Source organism: Chrysemys picta, chromosome 4 (genome assembly GCF_011386835.1).
Source record: "Chrysemys picta bellii isolate R12L10 chromosome 4, ASM1138683v2, whole genome shotgun sequence".
Lineage (NCBI taxonomy): Eukaryota > Metazoa > Chordata > Testudines > Emydidae > Chrysemys > Chrysemys picta.
The window spans coordinates 124,839,241-124,858,958 of record NC_088794.1 but is presented as its reverse complement, the minus strand read 5'-3'; the positions used below and the strand labels follow the sequence as shown (position 1 = coordinate 124,858,958).

The following is a 19,718-nucleotide window of genomic DNA, read 5'->3' as shown; positions in this document are numbered from 1 at the left end:
GGGGTCCGGGGTCCGGGCCGGGGACCGGCAGTGCTGGGCGGGCCAGGAGTGCTCGGCCGGGGGCCGGGCCCGGGGCCGGCACCCCAGGGCCCGAGCCGACCCAGGCTGGAAACGTCGGGGGGGGGCAGCCTGGGCCGCGCCTCCTCCCCCCACACCCCCCTTACCTGCTTCAGGCTTCCCGCGAATCAAATGTTAGTGGGAAGCAGGGGAAGGGGCGGAGTTGGGGCGGGGGGGGGGGGCGGGGCCGGGGCCCGGTGGAGTGTCCTCCTTTTGGAGGCTCAAAATATGGTAACCCTAGTTTCAAGAAAACTTTTGCTGTGGCCTTCACACTGCCCTCCATTTTGAATTCTGGCAAAGGATTCCAGAAAACAAACCCAACTAACTTGGGGATTTCTCATACTTATGGGATTTGGTTTTCATACGGAGTAGTACTGATATTATAATAATAATATTTTGAGTTCCTTGGAGGAAAAGTACCATTTGCAAAGCACTTTACAAATACAGATTGCATCTGATTTTTGTCTCAGTGCAATCTGCATTCACTGTAGAGTTATAAACTGGATAACAATTAAAGACTTCGGTAGTACATTTCCACACTTTTTATTCTATGGGAGAAGATTTATGGCCATAATGAAGAGCAAACTTCAGATCAAACCATTGATACTTGTGATTTGTTCCCTTCAAAGAGCCTTTTTTCTGCCACATTTGATTAATGCATAAAATAATTATGACACTGTCTACAGTGGAGGTGCACAGTTTTGTATGAGAACGCCAAGCAGGAAACTAAACTCTCTGCACTTCGCTGGATACTGCTTGTCTAATACAAAACTAGCTTCAGTCAATGAAATTAGTGGTATGAGAAAGGTAAGCAGGATTCGGCCCAGTGTCTCATGTTTCTGATTACTGAGTGGAATAGCGTGAAAGTGTTCCAGCCTGCTCACGGGGAGATCCAGGGTCCTCCTTCACCTCAGAGGTGATTCAAACCTTGTTGAATCTGTTACACGTTACCCAAAGTTGCAGTCTTTAATTATCATCATTTAAATGAAAGTTGCATGAAAGATTATTTTACTTCCTGACAGGTATGCTTTAAAACATAAAATCAGCGAGATAACTGCTTAAAAGTGAAAACCCAAGATTAGGCAAATAATTCAGGGATGTGCTGTCCTAATGGTCAAATGGTATTATTGTGATTAGGGAAAATGGGATTGAGGTTTCTAACCACCCATATGAAATATGCACAAGAAGCCATGTTTCCTATACTGAGCGTCAGAGCCTCACACCCACTGCAGTGCGTCCTAGTGATTCTCAGAGAAAGATTTGCTCCTGAACAGTCCTCCTGCACCACAGGACCACTATTTTGCACCCCAATGTTGTTTAGGGGAAAGGTGTAAAAACAGCATCCCAAAATGTGTGTTCTTGCTCATGCTGCCTTCCTGGTATGCAGGTCATCCAAACAAGCACACAGACCAATTAGTTAGAATTTAAGGCCCAGTCTTGCAATCTTTAGGCACATAACTAAACCTTACTCAAGTAATTAGTTCCGTTGGTTTTGGTCTTGTCTCACTGGGAAGGCTCTATAATGACTGGATGCCTTTATTAAGCACTCAAGATGCCCATCCCTTCACACAGGATGTAAGGGCTCATATCAAACATATTTGAGATCCCTAAGAAAACCTCAAGCAGGCCTGATATTCCTGATGGGAAGGGGAGGGAAGCCAAAAAAAAAACCACAAGCACAATCTTTCAAAGACATGTTTATGCTTAACTTCGCTGTGACTTCAGTGGGACTACTCCACAGTGAGTAAAGTGAAACATGCATAAATCTTTGCAGGACTAGGTCAATGTTTTTAGTCTGGGGGGAAAACCACTTCCAACCATCTTCATCACATATAGAAGTAACATTTTTTAAACTTCTTTGTAGGTCCTCGTTAAAGGACCGTAGCCCATTAGCTCCTTGAAAAAGACTACAATTATTTTATAAAAAGCATTAAAAAAATTCTACAGTAACATTCTCAAACACTGCAGCACACAATACAACTACTGCAGTGTTTGGGGCAATTGCTGTAGAAAAGGGTAGTTTTGTTTTGTTGCATTACATTGGGAAGGTTCCTACAACCTGACACTGCACAGAGATGAAAGGAAACAAACAAAAATACAACTAGGTTGAAATCAAACAGGGAGAGGAAACCTGCAGAAGCTTAAAGATCATTTCTACTCTCCCTTGGAATGCTGGCATTTTTTGAACTGCCTAATATTAATTTGAGCTTTAGGAAATATACACCATATAAAAAGGGTTATCTTCACACAGGTAAGCAGGCCTGCACCCCTGAACATCTACACTGAAGCCTTTACTTTTACTGTGATTGAACACACCTGTGAACAATCATGTTAGATAACCAAATGCTGACCATGATTTAGTGGTTGGTGGAGATCAGGATTTAATCAGTTAGCTGCCTGATGCTGAGCACAATTTATTGTGGTCTGTATTGACTGCTAAATTGTAGTCAGCTCTTCACAACCATGTTCAAACACTGTAAAATTGTGTAGTGTAGACAAGGCTTGTATTGCTAGAGCTCTGGATTATAAAAGGGTTCCTTAGCTGAACATATTTATACCCATGTACAGTGGAGATGTACAAAGTGAAACTTGCAGCAGACTGGGGTTTTTTTGAGGCTCCATTGTAATTAAGCAGATCTGCAATGGAATATCTTGCAGGGCAGAGACAATGGATATGTTATTAGAGATTTTTACAGGATTCTGAAAATCTTTCCTGGCAAGATTCTTTCAATAGAGAAAAGCAGCTTTGCAACTGTGTCTGTGCAGGAGAGACTGCTTGAAAAGTGCAATTTCCTTGCAGAAATTGCTGAGTCAGTACATTTTGTTCAGGAAATTAAATTGCCATAGCTGCAATGCCCTATAAGAAAGGCCTGGTCTACACTACGACTTTAATTCGGATTTAGCAGCCTTAATTCGAATTAACCCTGCACCCGTCCACACAACGACGCCATTTAATTCGAAATAAAGGGCTCTTTAAATCGATTTCTGTACTCCACCCCAACGAGCGGAGTAGCGCCAAAATCGATTTTAGCATTTCGAATTAGGGTTAGTGTGGCCGCAATTCGATGGTATTGGTCTCCGGGAGCTATCCCACAGTGCACCATTGTGACCGCTCTGGACAGCAATCTGAACTCGGATGCACTGGCCAGGTAGACAGGAAAAGCCCCGGGAATATTTGAATTTCATTTTCTGTTTGCCCAGCGTGGAGAGCACAGGTGACCACATAGCTCATCAGCACAGGTAACCATGCAGTCCGATAATCGGAAAAGAGCACCAGCATGGACCGTACGGGAGGTACTGGATCTGATCGCTATATGGGGAGAGGATTCAGTGCTAGCAGAACTTCGTTCTAAAAGACGAAATGCCAAAACTTTTGAAAAAATCTCCAAGGGTATGATGGAGAGAGGTCACAATAGGGACTCAGATCAGTGCTGCGTGAAAGTCAAGGAGCTCAGACAAGCCTATCAAAAAACAAAGGAGGCAAACGGTCACTCCGGGTCAGAGCCGCGGACATGCCGCTTCTACGCCGAGCTGCATGCAATTCTAGGGGGGGCCGCCACCACTACCCCACCTGTGACCGTGGATTCCGGGTCGGAGATAGTCTCATCAGCTACACCTGAGGATTCTGCGGATGGGGAAGAGGAGGAGGAGAAGGAGGAGGAGGATGAGCTTGCAGAGAGCACCCAGCACTCCGTTCTCCCCAACAGCCAGGATCTTTTTCTCAGCCTGACTGAAGTACCCTCCCAACCCTCCCAAGCCAGTATCCAAGACCATGACCCCATGGAAGGGACCTCAGGTGAGTTTACCTTTTAAAATATAAAACTTGTTTTAAAAGCAAGCGTTTTTTAATGATTACTTTGCCCTGAGGACTTGGGATGCATTCGTGGCCAGTTCAGCTACTGGAAAAGTCTGTTAATGTGTCTGGGGATGGAGCGGAAATCCTCCAGGGACATCTCCATGAAGCTCTCCTGGAGGTACCCCAAAAGCCTTGCCACCAGGTTTCTGGGCAGTGCAGCCTTATTCCGTCCTCCATGGTAGGACACTTGACCACGCCATGCTTGCAGCAAGTAATCTGGTATCATTGCCTGACAAAGCCTGGCAGCGTATGGTCCCGGTGTTTGCTGGCATTCAAGCAACATCCGTTCTTTATCTTGCTGTGTAATCCTCAGGAGAGTGATATCGCTCATAGTAACCTGGTTGAAATACGGGAACTTAATTAAGGGGACAGAGGTGGCTGTTCCTATTGGGCTGTTTGCCTGTGGCTGAAAAGAAATCCTTCCCTGCAGTTAGCCAAGCGCAGGGGGGGAAATTGGCCCTGAGCTTTTCGCATTTGGCTAGCAGGGATCTTCCCTGTTACCAGCCACGCAGTGGGGGGAGGGGTACAGCGATCATCCCAGAGAATTCATGGGGGGGATGGGGGGGGGTTAGTTTGGTTCCTGCAGGGATCTTCCCTGATACCAGCCATGCGGTGGGGGGAGGGATAAAGCGATCATCCAGAGAATTGGATGGGGGAGGTGGTTAGTTTGTTTTCTGCTGCTGCTGAATGTTAACAGGAAAACCGCAGCACTCAACGGGTTTTGCTTGGTATGTGGGAAAGGAGGGTGCAGAAGCCGAAAGACAATGGCTTATCATGGCCGCATGCAAGCCGAATTCTGTTGCCTGGACCTGTGTTCTCTAGCAGCAAAGCCACAGGCACTCAGTATTAAGAGGCAAAATGCGACCTTGCACAGAAATCACATGTGCTATGTAATGTGAATAGTGTTGGTCACCGTTAAAGAGTATAAGCATTGTTCTGCAAAATGTATCTTTTTAAAAAATTCTCTCTTTTTTCCCCTCCCTACAGCATCTGCAAATTCTTCAAGCCTCCCTCCTCCGTCCCGAAGGCTATCACAGATAAGGTGTCGGAAAAAGAAGACGCGAGACAAGATGTTTGCAGAAATCATGGAATCCACCCGCAGTGACAGAGCTCATCTGAATGAGTGGAAGGACACGGTTTCAAAGTATAGAAAAGAAGCCAGTGAACGTGAGGACAGGAGGCACCAACGTGAGGACAGGAGGCACCAACGTGAGGACAGGAGAGACGCTCGAGATGAGAGGTGGCGGCAGGAAGATCAGAGGAGGCAGGATGCAACGCTGGGGCTGCTGCGTGAGCAAACAGACATGCTCCGGCGTCTGGTGGAGCTTCAGGAACGGCTGCAGGAAAACAGAATGCCGCTACAGCCCCTGTATAACCCTCCTCCCCCCTCCCCATGTTCCTCCTCACCCAGACGTGTAAGAACGCGGGGGGGGGGGGGGGGCTCCGTACACCTTCCCATTCCACCCCAGTGGACAGCCCAAGCAAAAGGCTGTCATTTTTTTAACCTTTTTTTAGTGGCCTTTTCCTTCCCACCGATCCTCCTCCCAAACCCCACCCGGGTTCCCTCCCTCTTTTTATAATCTATTAATAAAGAATAAATGATTTTTAAACTATAGTGACTTTATTTGGTTTGAAAGCAAGCTGGGGAAAGGGGGAGGGTGGATTCCTTACAGAGAATGAGTCAATAAAGGGGGCGGGTTTTCATGAAGGAGAAACAAACAGATATTTCACACTGTAGCCTGGCCAGTCATGAAACTGGTTTTCAAAGCTTCTCTGATGCACAGCGCTTCCTGGTGTGCTCTTCTAATCACCCTGGTGTCTGGCTGCGAGTAATCAGCAGCTAGGCGATTTGCCTCAGCCTCCCACCCCGCCATAAAGGTCTCCCCCTTACTTTCACAGAGATTGTGGAGCACGAAGCAAGCAGAAATAACAATGGGGAGATTGGTTTGGCTGAGGTCTGAGCGAGTCAATAACGATCGCCAGCGACCTTTTAAACGGCCAAATGCACATTCTACCACCATTCTGCACTTGCTCAGCTTGTAGTTGAACAGCTCCTGACTCCTGTCCAGGCTGCCTGTGTATGGCTTCATGAGCCATGGCATTAAGGGGTAGGCTGGGTCCCCAAGAATAACTATTGGCATTTCAACATCCCCAACGGTTATTTTCTGGTCCGGAAAGTAAGTCCCTTGCTGCAGCCCTTTAAACAGAGTAGTGTTCCTGAAGACGTGAGCGTCATGAACCCTTCCCGGCCAGCCCACGTTGATGTTGGTGAAACGTCCCTTGTGATCCACAAGTGCTTGCAGCACCATTGAAAAGTAGCCCTTGCGGTTTATGTACTGGGTACCCTGGTGCTCCGGTGCCAAGATAGGGATATGGGTTCCATCTATCGCCTCACCACAGTTAGGGAATCCCATTGCAGCAAAGCCATCCACTATGACCTGCACATTTCCCAGAGTCACTTCCTTTCGTAGCAGCACCTGAGTGATTGCTTTGGCTACTTGCATCACAACAGCCCCCACAGTAGATTTGCCCACTCCAAATTGATTCCCGACTGACCGGTAGCTGTCTGGCGTTGCAAGCTTCCACAGGGCTATCGCCACGCGCTTCTCAACTGTGAGGGCTGCTCTCATCTTGGTATTCTGGCGTTTCAGGGCAGGGGACAGCAAGTCACAAAGTTCCATGAAAGTGCCCTTACGCATGTGAAAGTTCCGCAGCCACTGGGAATCATCCCACACCTGCAACACTATGCGGTCCCACCAGTCTGTGCTTGTTTCCCTTGCCCAGAATCGGCGTTCCACGGATAGAACCTGCCCCATTAACAACATGATCTCCAAAGCACCGGGGCCCGCGGTTTGACAGAATTCTGTGTCCGTGTCCATGTCCTCATCACGCTTGTCGCTGCGCTGCCGCCGCCGCTGCCTCCTCGCCTCGTTTTTCTGGTCCTGGCTCAGCATAAACTCCACGAGAACGCGCGAGGTGTTTACAATGTTCGTGACTGCTGTCTTGAGCTGAGTGGGCTCCATGCTTGCCATGGTATGGAGTCTGCAGTGTTCACCCAGGAAAAAAGGCGCAAAATAGTTCTCTGCCGTCCGTTGCTTTCATGCAGGGAGGGAGGGGTGAAGCTGTACCCAGAACCACCTGCGACAATGTTTTTTGTCCCATCAGGCACTGGGATCTCAACCCAGAATTCCAATGGGCGCGGGAGACTGCGGGAACTATGGGATAGCTATGGGATAGCTACCCACAGTGCAACGCTCCAGAAATCGACGCTAGCTCCAGTACTTGGACACACACCGCCGAATTAATGTGCTTAGTGTGGCCGCATACATTCGACTTTATACAATCTGTTTCCCAAATTCGAATTATAAATTCGGATTAATCGCGTAGTGTAGACATACCCAAAGTCTGAATAGGACTGTATTCACTACTCTGCCTTGGGAAGCATGTTATCCTGAGCAACTAACTTAATATCTCTGTGCCTCATCTGTAAAATGGAGATATTTCCTTATCTGATAGCATGATTGTGAGGCTAAACTGATGAATGTTTGTAAAGTGAAATGCTTTGGTGGAAGATGCTATATTCATGTATTTACAATTCCAAAATTATGAGATTTCTGAGGCAGGTCTTGTGTTAAAGAACTTGAGAGAGCTCAGGGCTAGGACAATTCAGTTTATTGAAAATGATACTATTTTTCAGTGATATTCCTCATAAGAACTTTCATATGTTTTACTTTCAGGTTGCTAGGATCCTAAGGCAGACAGCCACCTCAGTAGGAAGACAGTGCGGAAGAAATGAGTAACTTATGAAACGGGATGAAATTAAAATGTACATCTCCCTCTTTGGGACCCTGATGAGAGATGTATGGTCACTTCTAGAAGATGCAGGATTTCACACAGACTATGACTAATAATTCTAATGAGTGCACCATTAATCACAGCATACACCAGACTTTATCCCCCACTATATACATACTTGTCTTTGTAGTAGGTCTCCCAGCTAACTGCCTCTCGCTGTACTATGGGTACCTACAGATCAGGGCCAAAAACGAACTGGGGATCTATCTGTGCAATTTGACTATAGCAGACCTGTTCTACATCTTCTCTTTGCCTTTCTGGCTCCAGTACGTTTTGCAGCATGACAACTGGACCTACGACGAAAATCTGTGTAAAATCTGTGGCATACTCCTGTATGAGAACATCTACATCAGTGTGGGCTTCCTCTGCTGCATCTCCATTGACCGCTATCTAGCAGTGGTACATCCTTTTCGTTTCTATCAGTTTCGGACAATAAAGGCTGCTGTGGTAGTGAGCATCATAATCTGGGGCAAGGAAATTCTGATGAGCTGGTTTGTCTTTAAGCATGCTAATATTACTAAGGATGCAGACAGTCATATGATATGCTTTGAACATTATCCCATCAAAGATTGGGAGCACAATACCAATTACTACCGCTTCTTTGCTGGTTTCCTTTTCCCCTTCTTCCTACTGCTCTTTTCTTACTGTGGCATTTTACGAGTTGTCCGCAAGAGCCATGGTACTCAAAAGAAGACAAAAATCCAAATTAAACGTCTGGTTTCAAGCACAGTTCTCATTTTCTTGGTTTGCTTTGGACCATACCACATCCTGTTGGTAATTCGCAGCTTATTTGAGAACAACTGCAAGTTTGCAGAGAAAATCTTTAATATTTACCACTTTTCTCTCTTGTTGACTAGTTTTAACTGTGTTGCTGACCCAGTATTGTACTGCTTTTCCAATGAGACCACCTACCAGAATTTTGTCAAAATGAGAGACTCTGGTTTAACATGCCTAAGATGTTTAAGGACTAAACCCCAGGTATCCTACCAGCTGAAAACTCCAGAAACCCTCAGAAAAAGCAACAGTGTACCAGCAGTTGAAGAGCCAGAGTTATTAAACAAACTACATACTGTTAATGAAATGAAAGACTCTTCCATCGCCAGTATAGACAGACTTTAGCACCCATTAGAAAGGTAGACTGATCTAAAGTTTCCAGGTCTAAGTTTGGGCTTCAGTCTTTGGTTTATAAATGTATTGCAACTGCTTTACATTCTAGAGAGCTTAATAACTCATCAGTACTGTAAGCAGAGCTGAGTTGATACTCTTTCCACAGGGGGAATTCCTTAGTTCCCTTGAGTAACCTGGGTCTTGACATAGGGCAGGGAAAATATACACCAGGTCAGTTTAGCTCAGGTCACATGTATATATTACTGACTCAGTATAGCGCTAGTCATGGGGAAACTGCTTTTCTGATGACTGGACTGGCTGAAATAAGATGTTAGTGGTGTGAATTTTCCATAATGGTCTTTAATTGCTGATTGTTTGTCCATGTATTGACTATATGAGAAAGCTGTCAAACTCTGTGATCACCTTGCTGAAAAGGTGGAAGATGGAACAAATTATGTAAAATGAAGTGATAAACATTTCCCAAAAGAACATTTTTTTGTGTATGTGTATGATTTCTGTAACTTTGTCCCAATCATCCTCATGCCATGCAACAACCAGTGAGCAGGGAATGCAAAGACACAGCCAAACTAAAAAAGCAAAGAAACAAGCCAACAAAATCATGAGGGATATATTAGAAGAGAATTCACAATGAAGCTTTTTTCCATAACTGATAGTTAAGTTAATGTCTGTTGGGTCTTGAGCCACTGCTCTTTGGGCTTGGTCCAGTGCCACTGATTCTCACTGACTTCAGTGGACACTCGATCTGGAACTTAGTGGGCAATTTATTTATTCCATGGACTTCAAAGGAAGCATTAGTTTGGGGGCACAGATAGAGTTGACACCACATGCCAGTGCACTGATTCACAGTATTTGAGGATACACATTCATTTAAATCCATACTCCGCTAACCAGTTTAAAATTTGAATTGTTGTGTTTTTCCATGTTTCTGGTGTTTTGTGCAGCACAGAGCATAAAGGCACTTAAATTATAATAAATTGTAGGGCAGACAGCGTGTTGAACAGGATGAGTTTAACTTCTGTGTTCCCCAACAGATTTTTTTAAAATTCTATAGTTTGATTTGTTATAAAGGGAACCACTTTTCCTGGAATGCAGTGTCAAAATGCATTGTATGTAAAGTGATCCATAATGGCTTTTGGTTTACACAGAGGGACCAGAAAAAACATAGGGAGTTACTATTCTACAACGAAATGTATTAGCAATAAAAGAATGGAGAATCGCATATGTATAGACTCCCACAATGCTTCCTACCCACATCTTGTTTCTTATACATCTTTGCTTTGCTAATCAATACTGCCTCACCTTTACTTCATCTCCTTTTTGAAGTCTAATTTTTGTGCCTTCTTGCCTTCTGCCCCTTACACCCTAAAATCCCACCTGCACTGTTGCTCCTGGCATCCACCTTCTGCTTTCAAAGTTCTCCTTAAAACACACTAATTCTGTGCAGTGCAACACACAGACAGACAATAACACACAGCAATGTAAATACCCAGTATATTTAAAAAGACATTCAAAGACAGACCTTTTGCATCTTGTGTCTGATTTGTGTTGTCTGTATGCTTAACAAATAATACATACTGAACGCTGCACTGAAAATCACTGTGAAAGTATACACTAGAAATAATTAGGGAATGTGTTTAATAAATAATGTGTTGATTATATTTTCCTCCTGTATTGATTTGATCTGTGATTGGAGTAACTATCTTTTGGCTTTGGCCCACAGAGTCCATTTGTGATACTTCAGATCATTCTCTCTTCCCTCCTTGTGCCAAAAGAAATCATATCCCCACTCCCAAAAGAGGATTAGGTCTGTTTACATTAACACTCAGCTTGTTTAGTTCATTTAAATTTCTTTATGCTGAGAGCTCCCACGATGCTGGGTTGATTTCCTTATAGATGCACTTTTCTCCTGCTCATTGTTGTTTAACATTACTTCCTTCCAAACTTTTCCCATTCCATTCTGCCCTTTTGGTGCCCTCTAGGTCACATGGCAGCAATTCCAAATTGCACTAAAGCAAATCTAGAATGTTGTTGGGAATGCAGCCTGCACAAACACATCTTTAACTATTCATTTTCCCTGAGCTAAGATGGTGTTTGGCACACACCAGTTTTAGATTAAGAAGCTTGAAGGCAGTTGTTGCCTTGTTTATGTTTAGCTACTTTATAGTCTTCCATGTCACTTAAAATATGGACCTGGAATGAAGAGTATGGCATTTTACATGCAACTGTCATCTACCAGAATAAGGCTAATCTGAGTTGGTACATGCATGGGGCCAAGTTTCATTGTCAGTGTAAAAGCAGATTGAAACCTGTGCAACTGAGTCAGAATTTGGCCCTTAGAACTTTAAAATTCTCCCCTACATAAAGGGAGGTGTTTGTGGTTTTCTTTTTCTAAACATGAACTCAGTGTTGCTTAATGAAATTCATCCTGCCGGACAGGTGCAATTTTAATGTCACGACTATACCAGGAGTTTTATCATCACAGATTTTCACTATGACTGCCTTTTACTCTGCATATAACATCATATGCCACATTGCAGTTGTCAGGAAAATGCTATACATCACCACCAGATTAAAGTCTCATTAATGAAAAAGAGCTGGGATTTTTATTATTATTTTGAGAAAAACAACAAAGTGTTAAATTTAGTATTTCCCAGTAATAGCTATCTGACATATCCCCATATTTGGATGGAAGATGGGAGGGGATAAAGACTTACTAATTCAAACACTGTCCAGGTTCCTTCCCCACTCTGAACTTTAGCGTACAGATATGGGGACCTGCATGTGAACCCCTAAACTGAATTACCAGCTTAGATCTGGTTTTGCTGCCACCATTCCCAAGTACTAACTCCCTTCCCTGGGTAGCCTTGAGAGACTTCTTTACCAGTTTCCTGGTGAACACTGATTTAAACCCTTGGATCTTAACACAAGGAGAATTTAACCATCCCCCTCCTTTCCCCCCACCAATTTTTGGTGAGTCCAGATCCAAGTCCCTTGGATCTTAAAACAAGGAAAAATTAATCAGGTTCTTAAAAAGAAGGCTTTTAATTAAAGAAAGAAAGGTAAAAATCATCTTTGTAAAATCAGGATGGAAAATAGCTTTACAGGGTAATCAGATTTAAAGAGCCCAGAGGAACCCCCTCTAGCCTTAAGTTCAAAGTTACAGCAAACAGAGGTAAACCCTCTAGCTAAAGGAACACTTACAAGTTGAGAAAACAAAGATAAACTTAACACGCATTGCCTGGCTGTTACTTACAAGTCTGAAATATGAGAGACTTGTTCAGAAAGATTTGCAGAGCCTGGATTGATGTCTGGTCCCTAGTAGTCCCAAGAGCGAACAACCCCCAAAACAAAAAGCACAAACAAAAGCCTTCCCCCCACCAAGATTTGAAAGTATCTTGTCCCCTTATTCGTCCTTTGGGTCAGGTGTCAGCCAGGTTACCTGAGCTTCTTAACCCTTTAGAGGTAAAAGGCTTTTGGAGTCTCTGGCCAGGAGGGATTTTATAGTATTGGACACAGGAGGGCTGTTACCCTTCCCTTTATAGTTATGACAAACACTCTTGACTAAATGTAGTGTTGTAAAATACATTTGTTACAGCTGCTAATTGGTGGTTATAGAGTTAAGTAAATGCAGTCTGTTAGTGGAGTGCCTTCATCCACACACTGGACTGTGTGTGGATGCAGATGTGAGAGAGACCCACACAAACCAGGCCTCTCTCTCTCACCAAAGGGAAATTGCTGCAAAATGTCAGTTTCATTATTTCCCCATGCTTTATATAGGAGTCATGCAATGCTACTATTATTTCACTAGTTCTGGTAAAGCTTCCCTTGTTTATTCACAATCAAAAGAATACACAGTCAGAGGGGCTGCAGGAACTGTGTAGATCAGTGGTTCTCAAACTTTTTTTTCCCTACGGACCACCTGAAAATTGCTGAGGGTCTCGGCAGACCACGTAATGATCTTTCCAAATGTTGTTGTACCGTTAGCTAACTATTGTAAAGCGCTTTGGATAAAAGCACTGTATAAAAAAAACCCTTAATAATAATTAATGTTTTTGGGTTCTACACATAAAGGCACACAACTCGTATTTTAATAACAGTAGTCTTACCTTTCTAATGCGATGGCTGTGCCCTCTCTCCCCTGCCACGGCAGTGGGAACGGGGGGGAGGGGACTCTGCCCCGCCACAGCAGCCACAGAGCTGAGACTGGGAAGGAGGGCCGTCACTCCCTGCCAGCCACAGCCCTGGAGTTGGGGAAAGTTGCCTCTTTCTCTGGTCGCTGCAGCCCTGCATGTCCCAAATTCACTCCACCACCACCCTCTTCTCACCCCTCTGCCCTCTCCCACCTACCTCTTATTCCCCCCCAAGGCCACCACATCACCTTACATGTGTGTCTTCTCCAGGGTCCAGGTACCTAATTAGTGGAGCCCCGCCTACGCGGCTCCACTAATTAGATGGGTGGCCCTTCATTATCTTGTGTGTGGCTGCCCAAGGCACGCACCTTAGAGGGAACTAGCCGCGGACTACCTGAATGGAGCTCATGGACCACTGGTTGTCTACGGACCACAGTTTGAGAACCTCTGGTGTAGATGATACATTTAGGACTTTCACTGCCATACAGCCTCTTTTTTGTTAATCTGCACCTTTATTGGAGCTGCTTGCCATACTGTCTTTTAAAAAACAAGTTGCTACAAGCACTACTTTCTGTTGCAGCTATGTGGCTTAGTAAAACAGGAACAAGCAATGGGGTTATAACACTTCTGCATTTAATGGCAAGAGACACTTGATTTTTTTCATGAAACATGGGTCACCTTTTACTATATAAGGCCATAGGCTGTATGAGTGAGTCATAACTAAGAGTTTTATATGTATCAAACAGGAAAGATGGTCTTGTGGTGAAGGCACAAGCCTGGGACCCTTGAGAGCTGCAATCATGTCTGTGTCAGACGCCTTGCGTGATCTTGATGAAATCATTTAATTTCTCCAGCTCTCATGTCTTCATCTGCCAAATGGGGCTAATGAAACTTCCCTATTTCACAGCAATGTTAGAAGGATAATCATTAATGATTGTGAGGTGCTCAGACACTAGTGATGGAGGCCATTGTACCTATTGGGTTCCTGCTAAAGGATCCTCCCCAGCCTAAGGCGAGGATCCACAGGACCCGAAACCCAACTGATTTTGGGGGACAACTAATGAAATAACAGGGATAGGAGTGTGGTCACAGGATCAAAAGAAGGGAGCCTGATCGGGACACCGAGCAGAGAACCCTGGACAGCGCCCACTGCTCCTCAAAGGCGTCAAGGGAGCCAGTGGACGCCGCCCAGAGGAACTCTGCCCAGATACGTGAACGGACAGAGGATCGGAAACAGGGCCCACAGTCACAGGAGTCTCTCTGTGTGAGAGACCACCTCTCCCTGGTTTTATATATGGCCGTTTTAGCCAGGGCCAGGAGGAAGTTGACCCATGACTTTGTGGGGCCACAGATAGGGAGTGCATAGAGAAGGAGGTGAGGGGAAAAGCGCAGCCAGAAACGTAACAGAATATTCTTGAGGAGCCGGTACAGGGGCTGCAACCTGGCACACTCCAAGTAAAGGTGCGCCAGGGTCTCCCTCACGCCGCAGAAGGGGCAGGTGTCTGGGACAGGGGTAAACCGCGCCAAATACATGCCCGTACTCATGGCCCCGTGAAGGGGCCGCCAGCTGATATCCCCGGCGGGCCTTGGGACCAGGGTGGAATATAGGCTGGCCCACTGGGGCTTCTCACCCTCTAAAGGTGGCAGGAGGTCCTGCCACTTTGGGTCGGGGTGGGACACAAGGGTGAAGAAGTGAAGGGTGTGGAGCATGAGCGTGTATAGATGTTTTCTTGGCATAGTCTGGAAACGAACCGGCTGCAAGTCGTGCAGCCGGCTCACGGAGAAGGGGTGGGGGGCCACTTAGGTCCACAGGGCAGGGGCCCGATGAAAAGGTCCAGGGGGCCCAGGGTGGAGGGGGCGTGCCCTCTCGCAGGACCCGGTCGAGGTAGGCCCAAGCAGCAGGCGGCAAAGTGGCCCACACCTCCTGAAGTATGCGCCGGGGAGTACAAGGCCTGGTTTTTTTAATCAGGAGGGCATCTAGTTGAATCCCCTGCTCAAAGCATGACCAACTCCCTGACAGATTTTTACCCCAGTTCCCTAAATGGCCCCCTCACGGATTGAACTCACAACCCTGGGTTTAGCAGGCCAATGCTCAAACCACTGAGCTATCCCTCCCTCCCATGGAGTCCATTGTAGCAGGGTGGTTACCCGCTCCTGCCCAGAGGGGTTTAAAGACAGCCCTGGGAGAGGGCTGGGGCAGGGGAAAAGCTCTAAAAGCTGGGCTGATTGGGGAAGCAGCCACAGCTGGGCCATGCCCCAATCAGGCCACAGCTGGCCTGTATAAAAAGGCTGTGAGCCAGAGGCTGAACAGTCTCCCTCTGCCTGTAGAGGGAGAAGGGCCTGGCTGCAGGGAGCTAGAGACAGGGTACCTGAGTGGAGCAGGGCTGGGGAAAGGCAGAGGAGCTGAGGAGCTCCAGCCTGGAAAGCCCCAGGCTGCGGCCTAGCATAAGGCCAACTGGTACTGGGGGTTGCAGAGGGTCAGCCCAGGGGTAGGCAAAGGCAGCAGGTCCAAACCCAACCTTGCCGGTGATGAGTAGGCTGATATTGCAGTCTGCCCAGGGCGTGAGGCTAGATGATGACTGTCAGTAGCCTTATACTGAGGTGAGGTGGGGATAGTGGGTGGGGGTTTCCTGGGGAGGGGAGACTCTGAGAGAAAGGGGCAGCACCCCAGCTAACGGGGCACCAGAGTCCAGGGAGGAACATGGGGGCCAAGCGGTAGTGGATCACCGGACTGCAGAGGGCGCTCTGGGCTGGAAATCGAGCTAATTCCCTAAGAGACCAGCAGGAGGCGCTGCAGGGCTGAGTCCGCCCTGCTACAACCATATAAGTACCTACATATATAGAACAAGCCTTTTCTGGTCTTCCATACCTTGTTGTTAGATTGGGGTGGAGAGAGAATCTAATAGAAACTTTAGAGTTTAGAAATGGTTAGGGCAAAGTCATCACGGTATCTGCTCCAGCAGTTTTTCAATTATAACTGAGTGTATGTTGTAGAAGGGCAGTCCATCCACTTCCATTTCGAGACTGGCAGTTACTCCACTACGGACTCCATGCTGTATAAGTGTTTTCAGCAACTTTTCTTCCTAAAACAAGGTATAATTAATATATTACTAATGTAACTAATAAGGCAAAGAATATTCCTCAAAATCTTTCAATTAAATATTAGAAGACTGTGACCATATCTGCCTAAGAATTTATTTTGGCTAGCAGTATAAAAAATATTACCATTCTAAAGGGGCCAAAGGGTACTTTTAGTAGCAGGAAATGCAAGTGCTAAGGAATTAACAAACAGCAGTATTCATAGTATCAGAGGGGTAGCTGTGTTAGTCTGGATCTGTAAAAAGCAACAGAGGGTCCTGTGGCACCTTTAAGACTAACAGAAGTATTGGGAGCATAAGCTTTCGTGGGTAAGAACCTCACTTCTTCAGATGCAAGACTTGCTAAAGTACATTTTACTTGCTAAAGATCTCTGGCCTGACTACATTGAAAAAGCTTCTCCTGTTTAATACAATGTGATTGTCTCTGCTAAACTATATTCTACTGTCAGATATGTAACTCTGTGTGTGTCTGTAATGGGCAAACACAATGTGTAACACTTTTCCTTAGCTGTGGAGTTCTTTGCAATTCACTCTCAAACCAATGTTTACAAAAGTACTTTAAACTGAGCACAAAAATTAGGGCAAGAAGAAATTCAAATTTAATAGAAGAAATAGCAAGTAATACAGTAGAAATGCACTAATTTGCACTAGTAATGGGGAAAACCCATTTGTGAATTTAACACGTGAATAAATAATAGTAAAACAAAGATAGTATATCTTTATATATTCATTTATGCAGACAACTATAGTTCAGCTTGAATTTATGATAGTACATAATGTGTGAGTGAATGATGTGTAGTATATTTTGTAATACTAATAATGAAATTTTAGCAATACAGCAACTTCCAAAAGAAATGGTTCTTTGAGATGTAGATCTACTGGAAGAAGAAACTTACTCTAGCAGTGGTTCTTCAAGATGTGATAAAGACGTGTATTCCACTTAGATGCATGAGCACACAGCATGTCGGAGCTAGAGATTTTGCCTGACGGTACCTGTAGAGGGGTGACACCTCATGGCTGTGGCCCCTCCCCTGGCTATATGAGACAGCACCACCCGCTGAGTTCCTTCATTCTGAATGCTCCTGAGAGAAGACTCCAGTGCACAGGGGATGGAGGGTAGCCTGTGGAATACACATCTGCATAACATCTTGAAGAACCACACTTACAGTAAGTAACCGTTTCTTCTTCTTCAAGTAGATGTCGAAGTGTATTCCCCTTAGGTGACTCACAAGCAGTACACCTTCCAGGAGAGGCGTGTTAAGGGTCTATCGAAAGAGGGATCACAGGACTGTCCTTCTAAAGCTTGCATCCACTTTGGAAGATGCAATAATAGCATAATGGTCTGTAAACGTGTGTATGAATGACCATGTGGCAAATATCAAATATGGAAAAGTCACTGAGGAACACTATCACCATTGCTTGCACTCTCATCAAATGAGACCATATCAGCTGAGGAGGTACAGTTCAAACTATCTTGATATGCACAATCTTGATACAGGATGCTATCCATCTAGAGATGGTCTGTGAAGAGACTGCTTGCCCCTTTTGTGCAGTCTGCATATGCCATGAACAGGTGTGGCAAAGCACGAAACACTACAGTTCTATCCAGGTAAAAGGCTAGACACTGTTTGACATCCAAAGTATGGAGGTACTGTTCCTCCGGGGATGAATGCAGCTTAGGAAAAAATACAGGTAAATACACTGCCTGGTTCAAATGAAACTCAGACCCAACTTTGGATAAAAACCTTGGGTGTGGTCATAAAGTTACCTGTCTTTGAAGAACTGTGTAAGGAGGCCCACCCATCAGGGCCTGCAACTCACACACCCTCCTTGTAGATGTAATGGCTACAAGGAATGTGGTTTTCTGAGACAAAAGGGGCAGTGGACAGGAAACAAGGGGCTTGAATAGAGGGTCCATTAGAGCTGCCAGAACCGTGTTTAGGTCCCACAAGCGGACTGGCTCACGGACCAGAGGATTAAATGGCGAAGCCCTTTTTAGAATTCTTGTCATCAAGGCATTGGAAAAGATTGAGTTTCTGTGAACATGAAAGATTGCTGCCAGATGCACTCTTAGTGAACTGACTGCAAGGCCCAGTTTCTGTAGATGTAGTACGGGGCGGGCAAACCTTTTGGCCTGAAGGCCACATTGGGTTTCCAAAATTGTATGGAGGGCCGGTTAGCAGACACTGTGCCTCCCCAAACAGCCAGGCGTGGCCCGGCTCTGCCCCCTATTCCACCCCTCCTACTTGCCCCCGACAGCCCCCCTGGGACTCCTGCCCCATCCAACCACCCCTTCTTCCTGTCCCCTGACCGCCCCCGGAACCCCTGCCCCTGACTGCCTCCCGCTATCCCATCCAACCCCCACTCTCCTTTCTGACTGCCCCCTGGGGACCCCTGCCCACATTCCCCCCCCCCATTCCCTGCCCTCTGACTGCCCTGACCCCTACCCACCCCCCTGACCACCACCCCGAACTCCCTGCCCTCTATACACTTCCCCCGCCGCTCCCCCCCCCCCCCGCTCCCTGCCCCCTTACCACACTTCCTGGAGCACTGGTGGCTGGCGGTGCTACAGCCGCACCGCCCAGAGCACCAGGACAGCCAGCTGTGCCGCCCAGCTGGAGCCAGCCACACCACCGCGCAGCACAGAGCACCAGGTCAGACCGCGGTTCTGCAGCTGCGCTGCCCCAGGACCTTGCAGCCCCGCCGCCCAGAACATTGCGTCGGCAGCGGCGTGAGCTGAGGCTGTGGGGGAACAGCAGGGGAGGGGCCCGTGGGCCAGATGTGGCCCACAGGCCGTAGTTTGCCCGCCTCTGATGTAGTAGGTACTCCAAGGTGTCCTGGATAGAAGATTACATTGGTTGGATCCCGCAGGCCACAAACCACACAGAAGACCTCTTCCACTTTGCTAAGCAAGCCATCCTAGTAGAGGACTTCCTTCTAATGCGTAGGACTTGTTGGACACTGAGCACTGCTCTTTCTCTTCATTAAACCATGCAGCAGCCACGCTGTAAGGTATAGGAAGGTAAGTGCAGGATGGAGAGTGATGCCATGGTTCTGAGTGAGTAGGTTGCAATGGGGAAGAAGTGGTATGGGAGGCTGAACCAACGGTACAAGATGGTCCAAGAACCAGTACTGCCTCAGCCATGCTGGAGCAATGAGGATGAGCTTGGCCTGATCCACCTTGAGCTTGAGGATGACCTGAGGAATGATCGGGATAGGGGAGAACGTATAGAGAAGAGTCGACTGCCAGCTACAGTGGAAGACATCAGAGAGTGAGCTTGGGTTGAGACACCCCCACCAAGAGCACATTAGGTGACACTTCCTGTTTTTGCTCATCACAAACAGGTCGACCCTGGGAATGCCCCATGTTGCAAGGATGACCTGGAGGACCCTCGCCTTCAGGGACCACTTGTGACTCAGGTAGAAAACCCCACTTAGATGGTCCATGAGACAATTCTGCATGCCAGGCAAGTGGACAGCTATCTACTTGAGAGTGATGTCCTCTTAAATGCAGAATTGCCCAGGTTGATCATCTCTAGGCACAGTAACCTAGAGTGTGCTCCCCCTTGTTTGTTCACACAGTACATTGCGGTG

General features: G+C 46.4%; 2 protein-coding genes across 31 annotated transcripts in view; one reads left to right on the top strand and one right to left on the bottom strand.

The window, feature by feature from the left end:
• The window catches only part of GPR68 (G protein-coupled receptor 68), a 33,646-nt gene extending 24,285 nt beyond the window's left edge, over positions 1–9,361 (top strand). For all 5 annotated transcript variants that reach the window (XM_065595620.1, XM_005285403.5, XM_065595619.1 and 2 more), the window contains one exon: positions 7,651–9,361. In XM_065595620.1, coding sequence (XP_065451692.1) covers positions 7,793–8,887 — 1,095 coding nt within the window. In that variant the 5' untranslated portion in view covers positions 7,651–7,792 and the 3' untranslated portion in view covers positions 8,888–9,361. The remainder of the gene's footprint in view (positions 1–7,650) is intronic.
• Positions 1–19,718, bottom strand: part of DGLUCY (D-glutamate cyclase) — a 109,389-nt gene that overhangs the window by 3,133 nt on the left and 86,538 nt on the right. For 23 of the 26 annotated variants that reach the window (XM_065595604.1, XM_065595611.1, XM_065595606.1 and 20 more), the window contains one exon: positions 13,638–16,109. In XM_065595604.1, the coding sequence (XP_065451676.1) occupies positions 15,969–16,109 (141 nt within the window). In that variant the 3' untranslated portion in view covers positions 13,638–15,968. Of the gene's footprint in view, positions 1–13,637; positions 16,110–19,718 lie in introns of those variants that run through there. The other 3 variants (XR_010601137.1, XR_010601138.1, XR_010601136.1) reach the window with 2 other exon arrangements.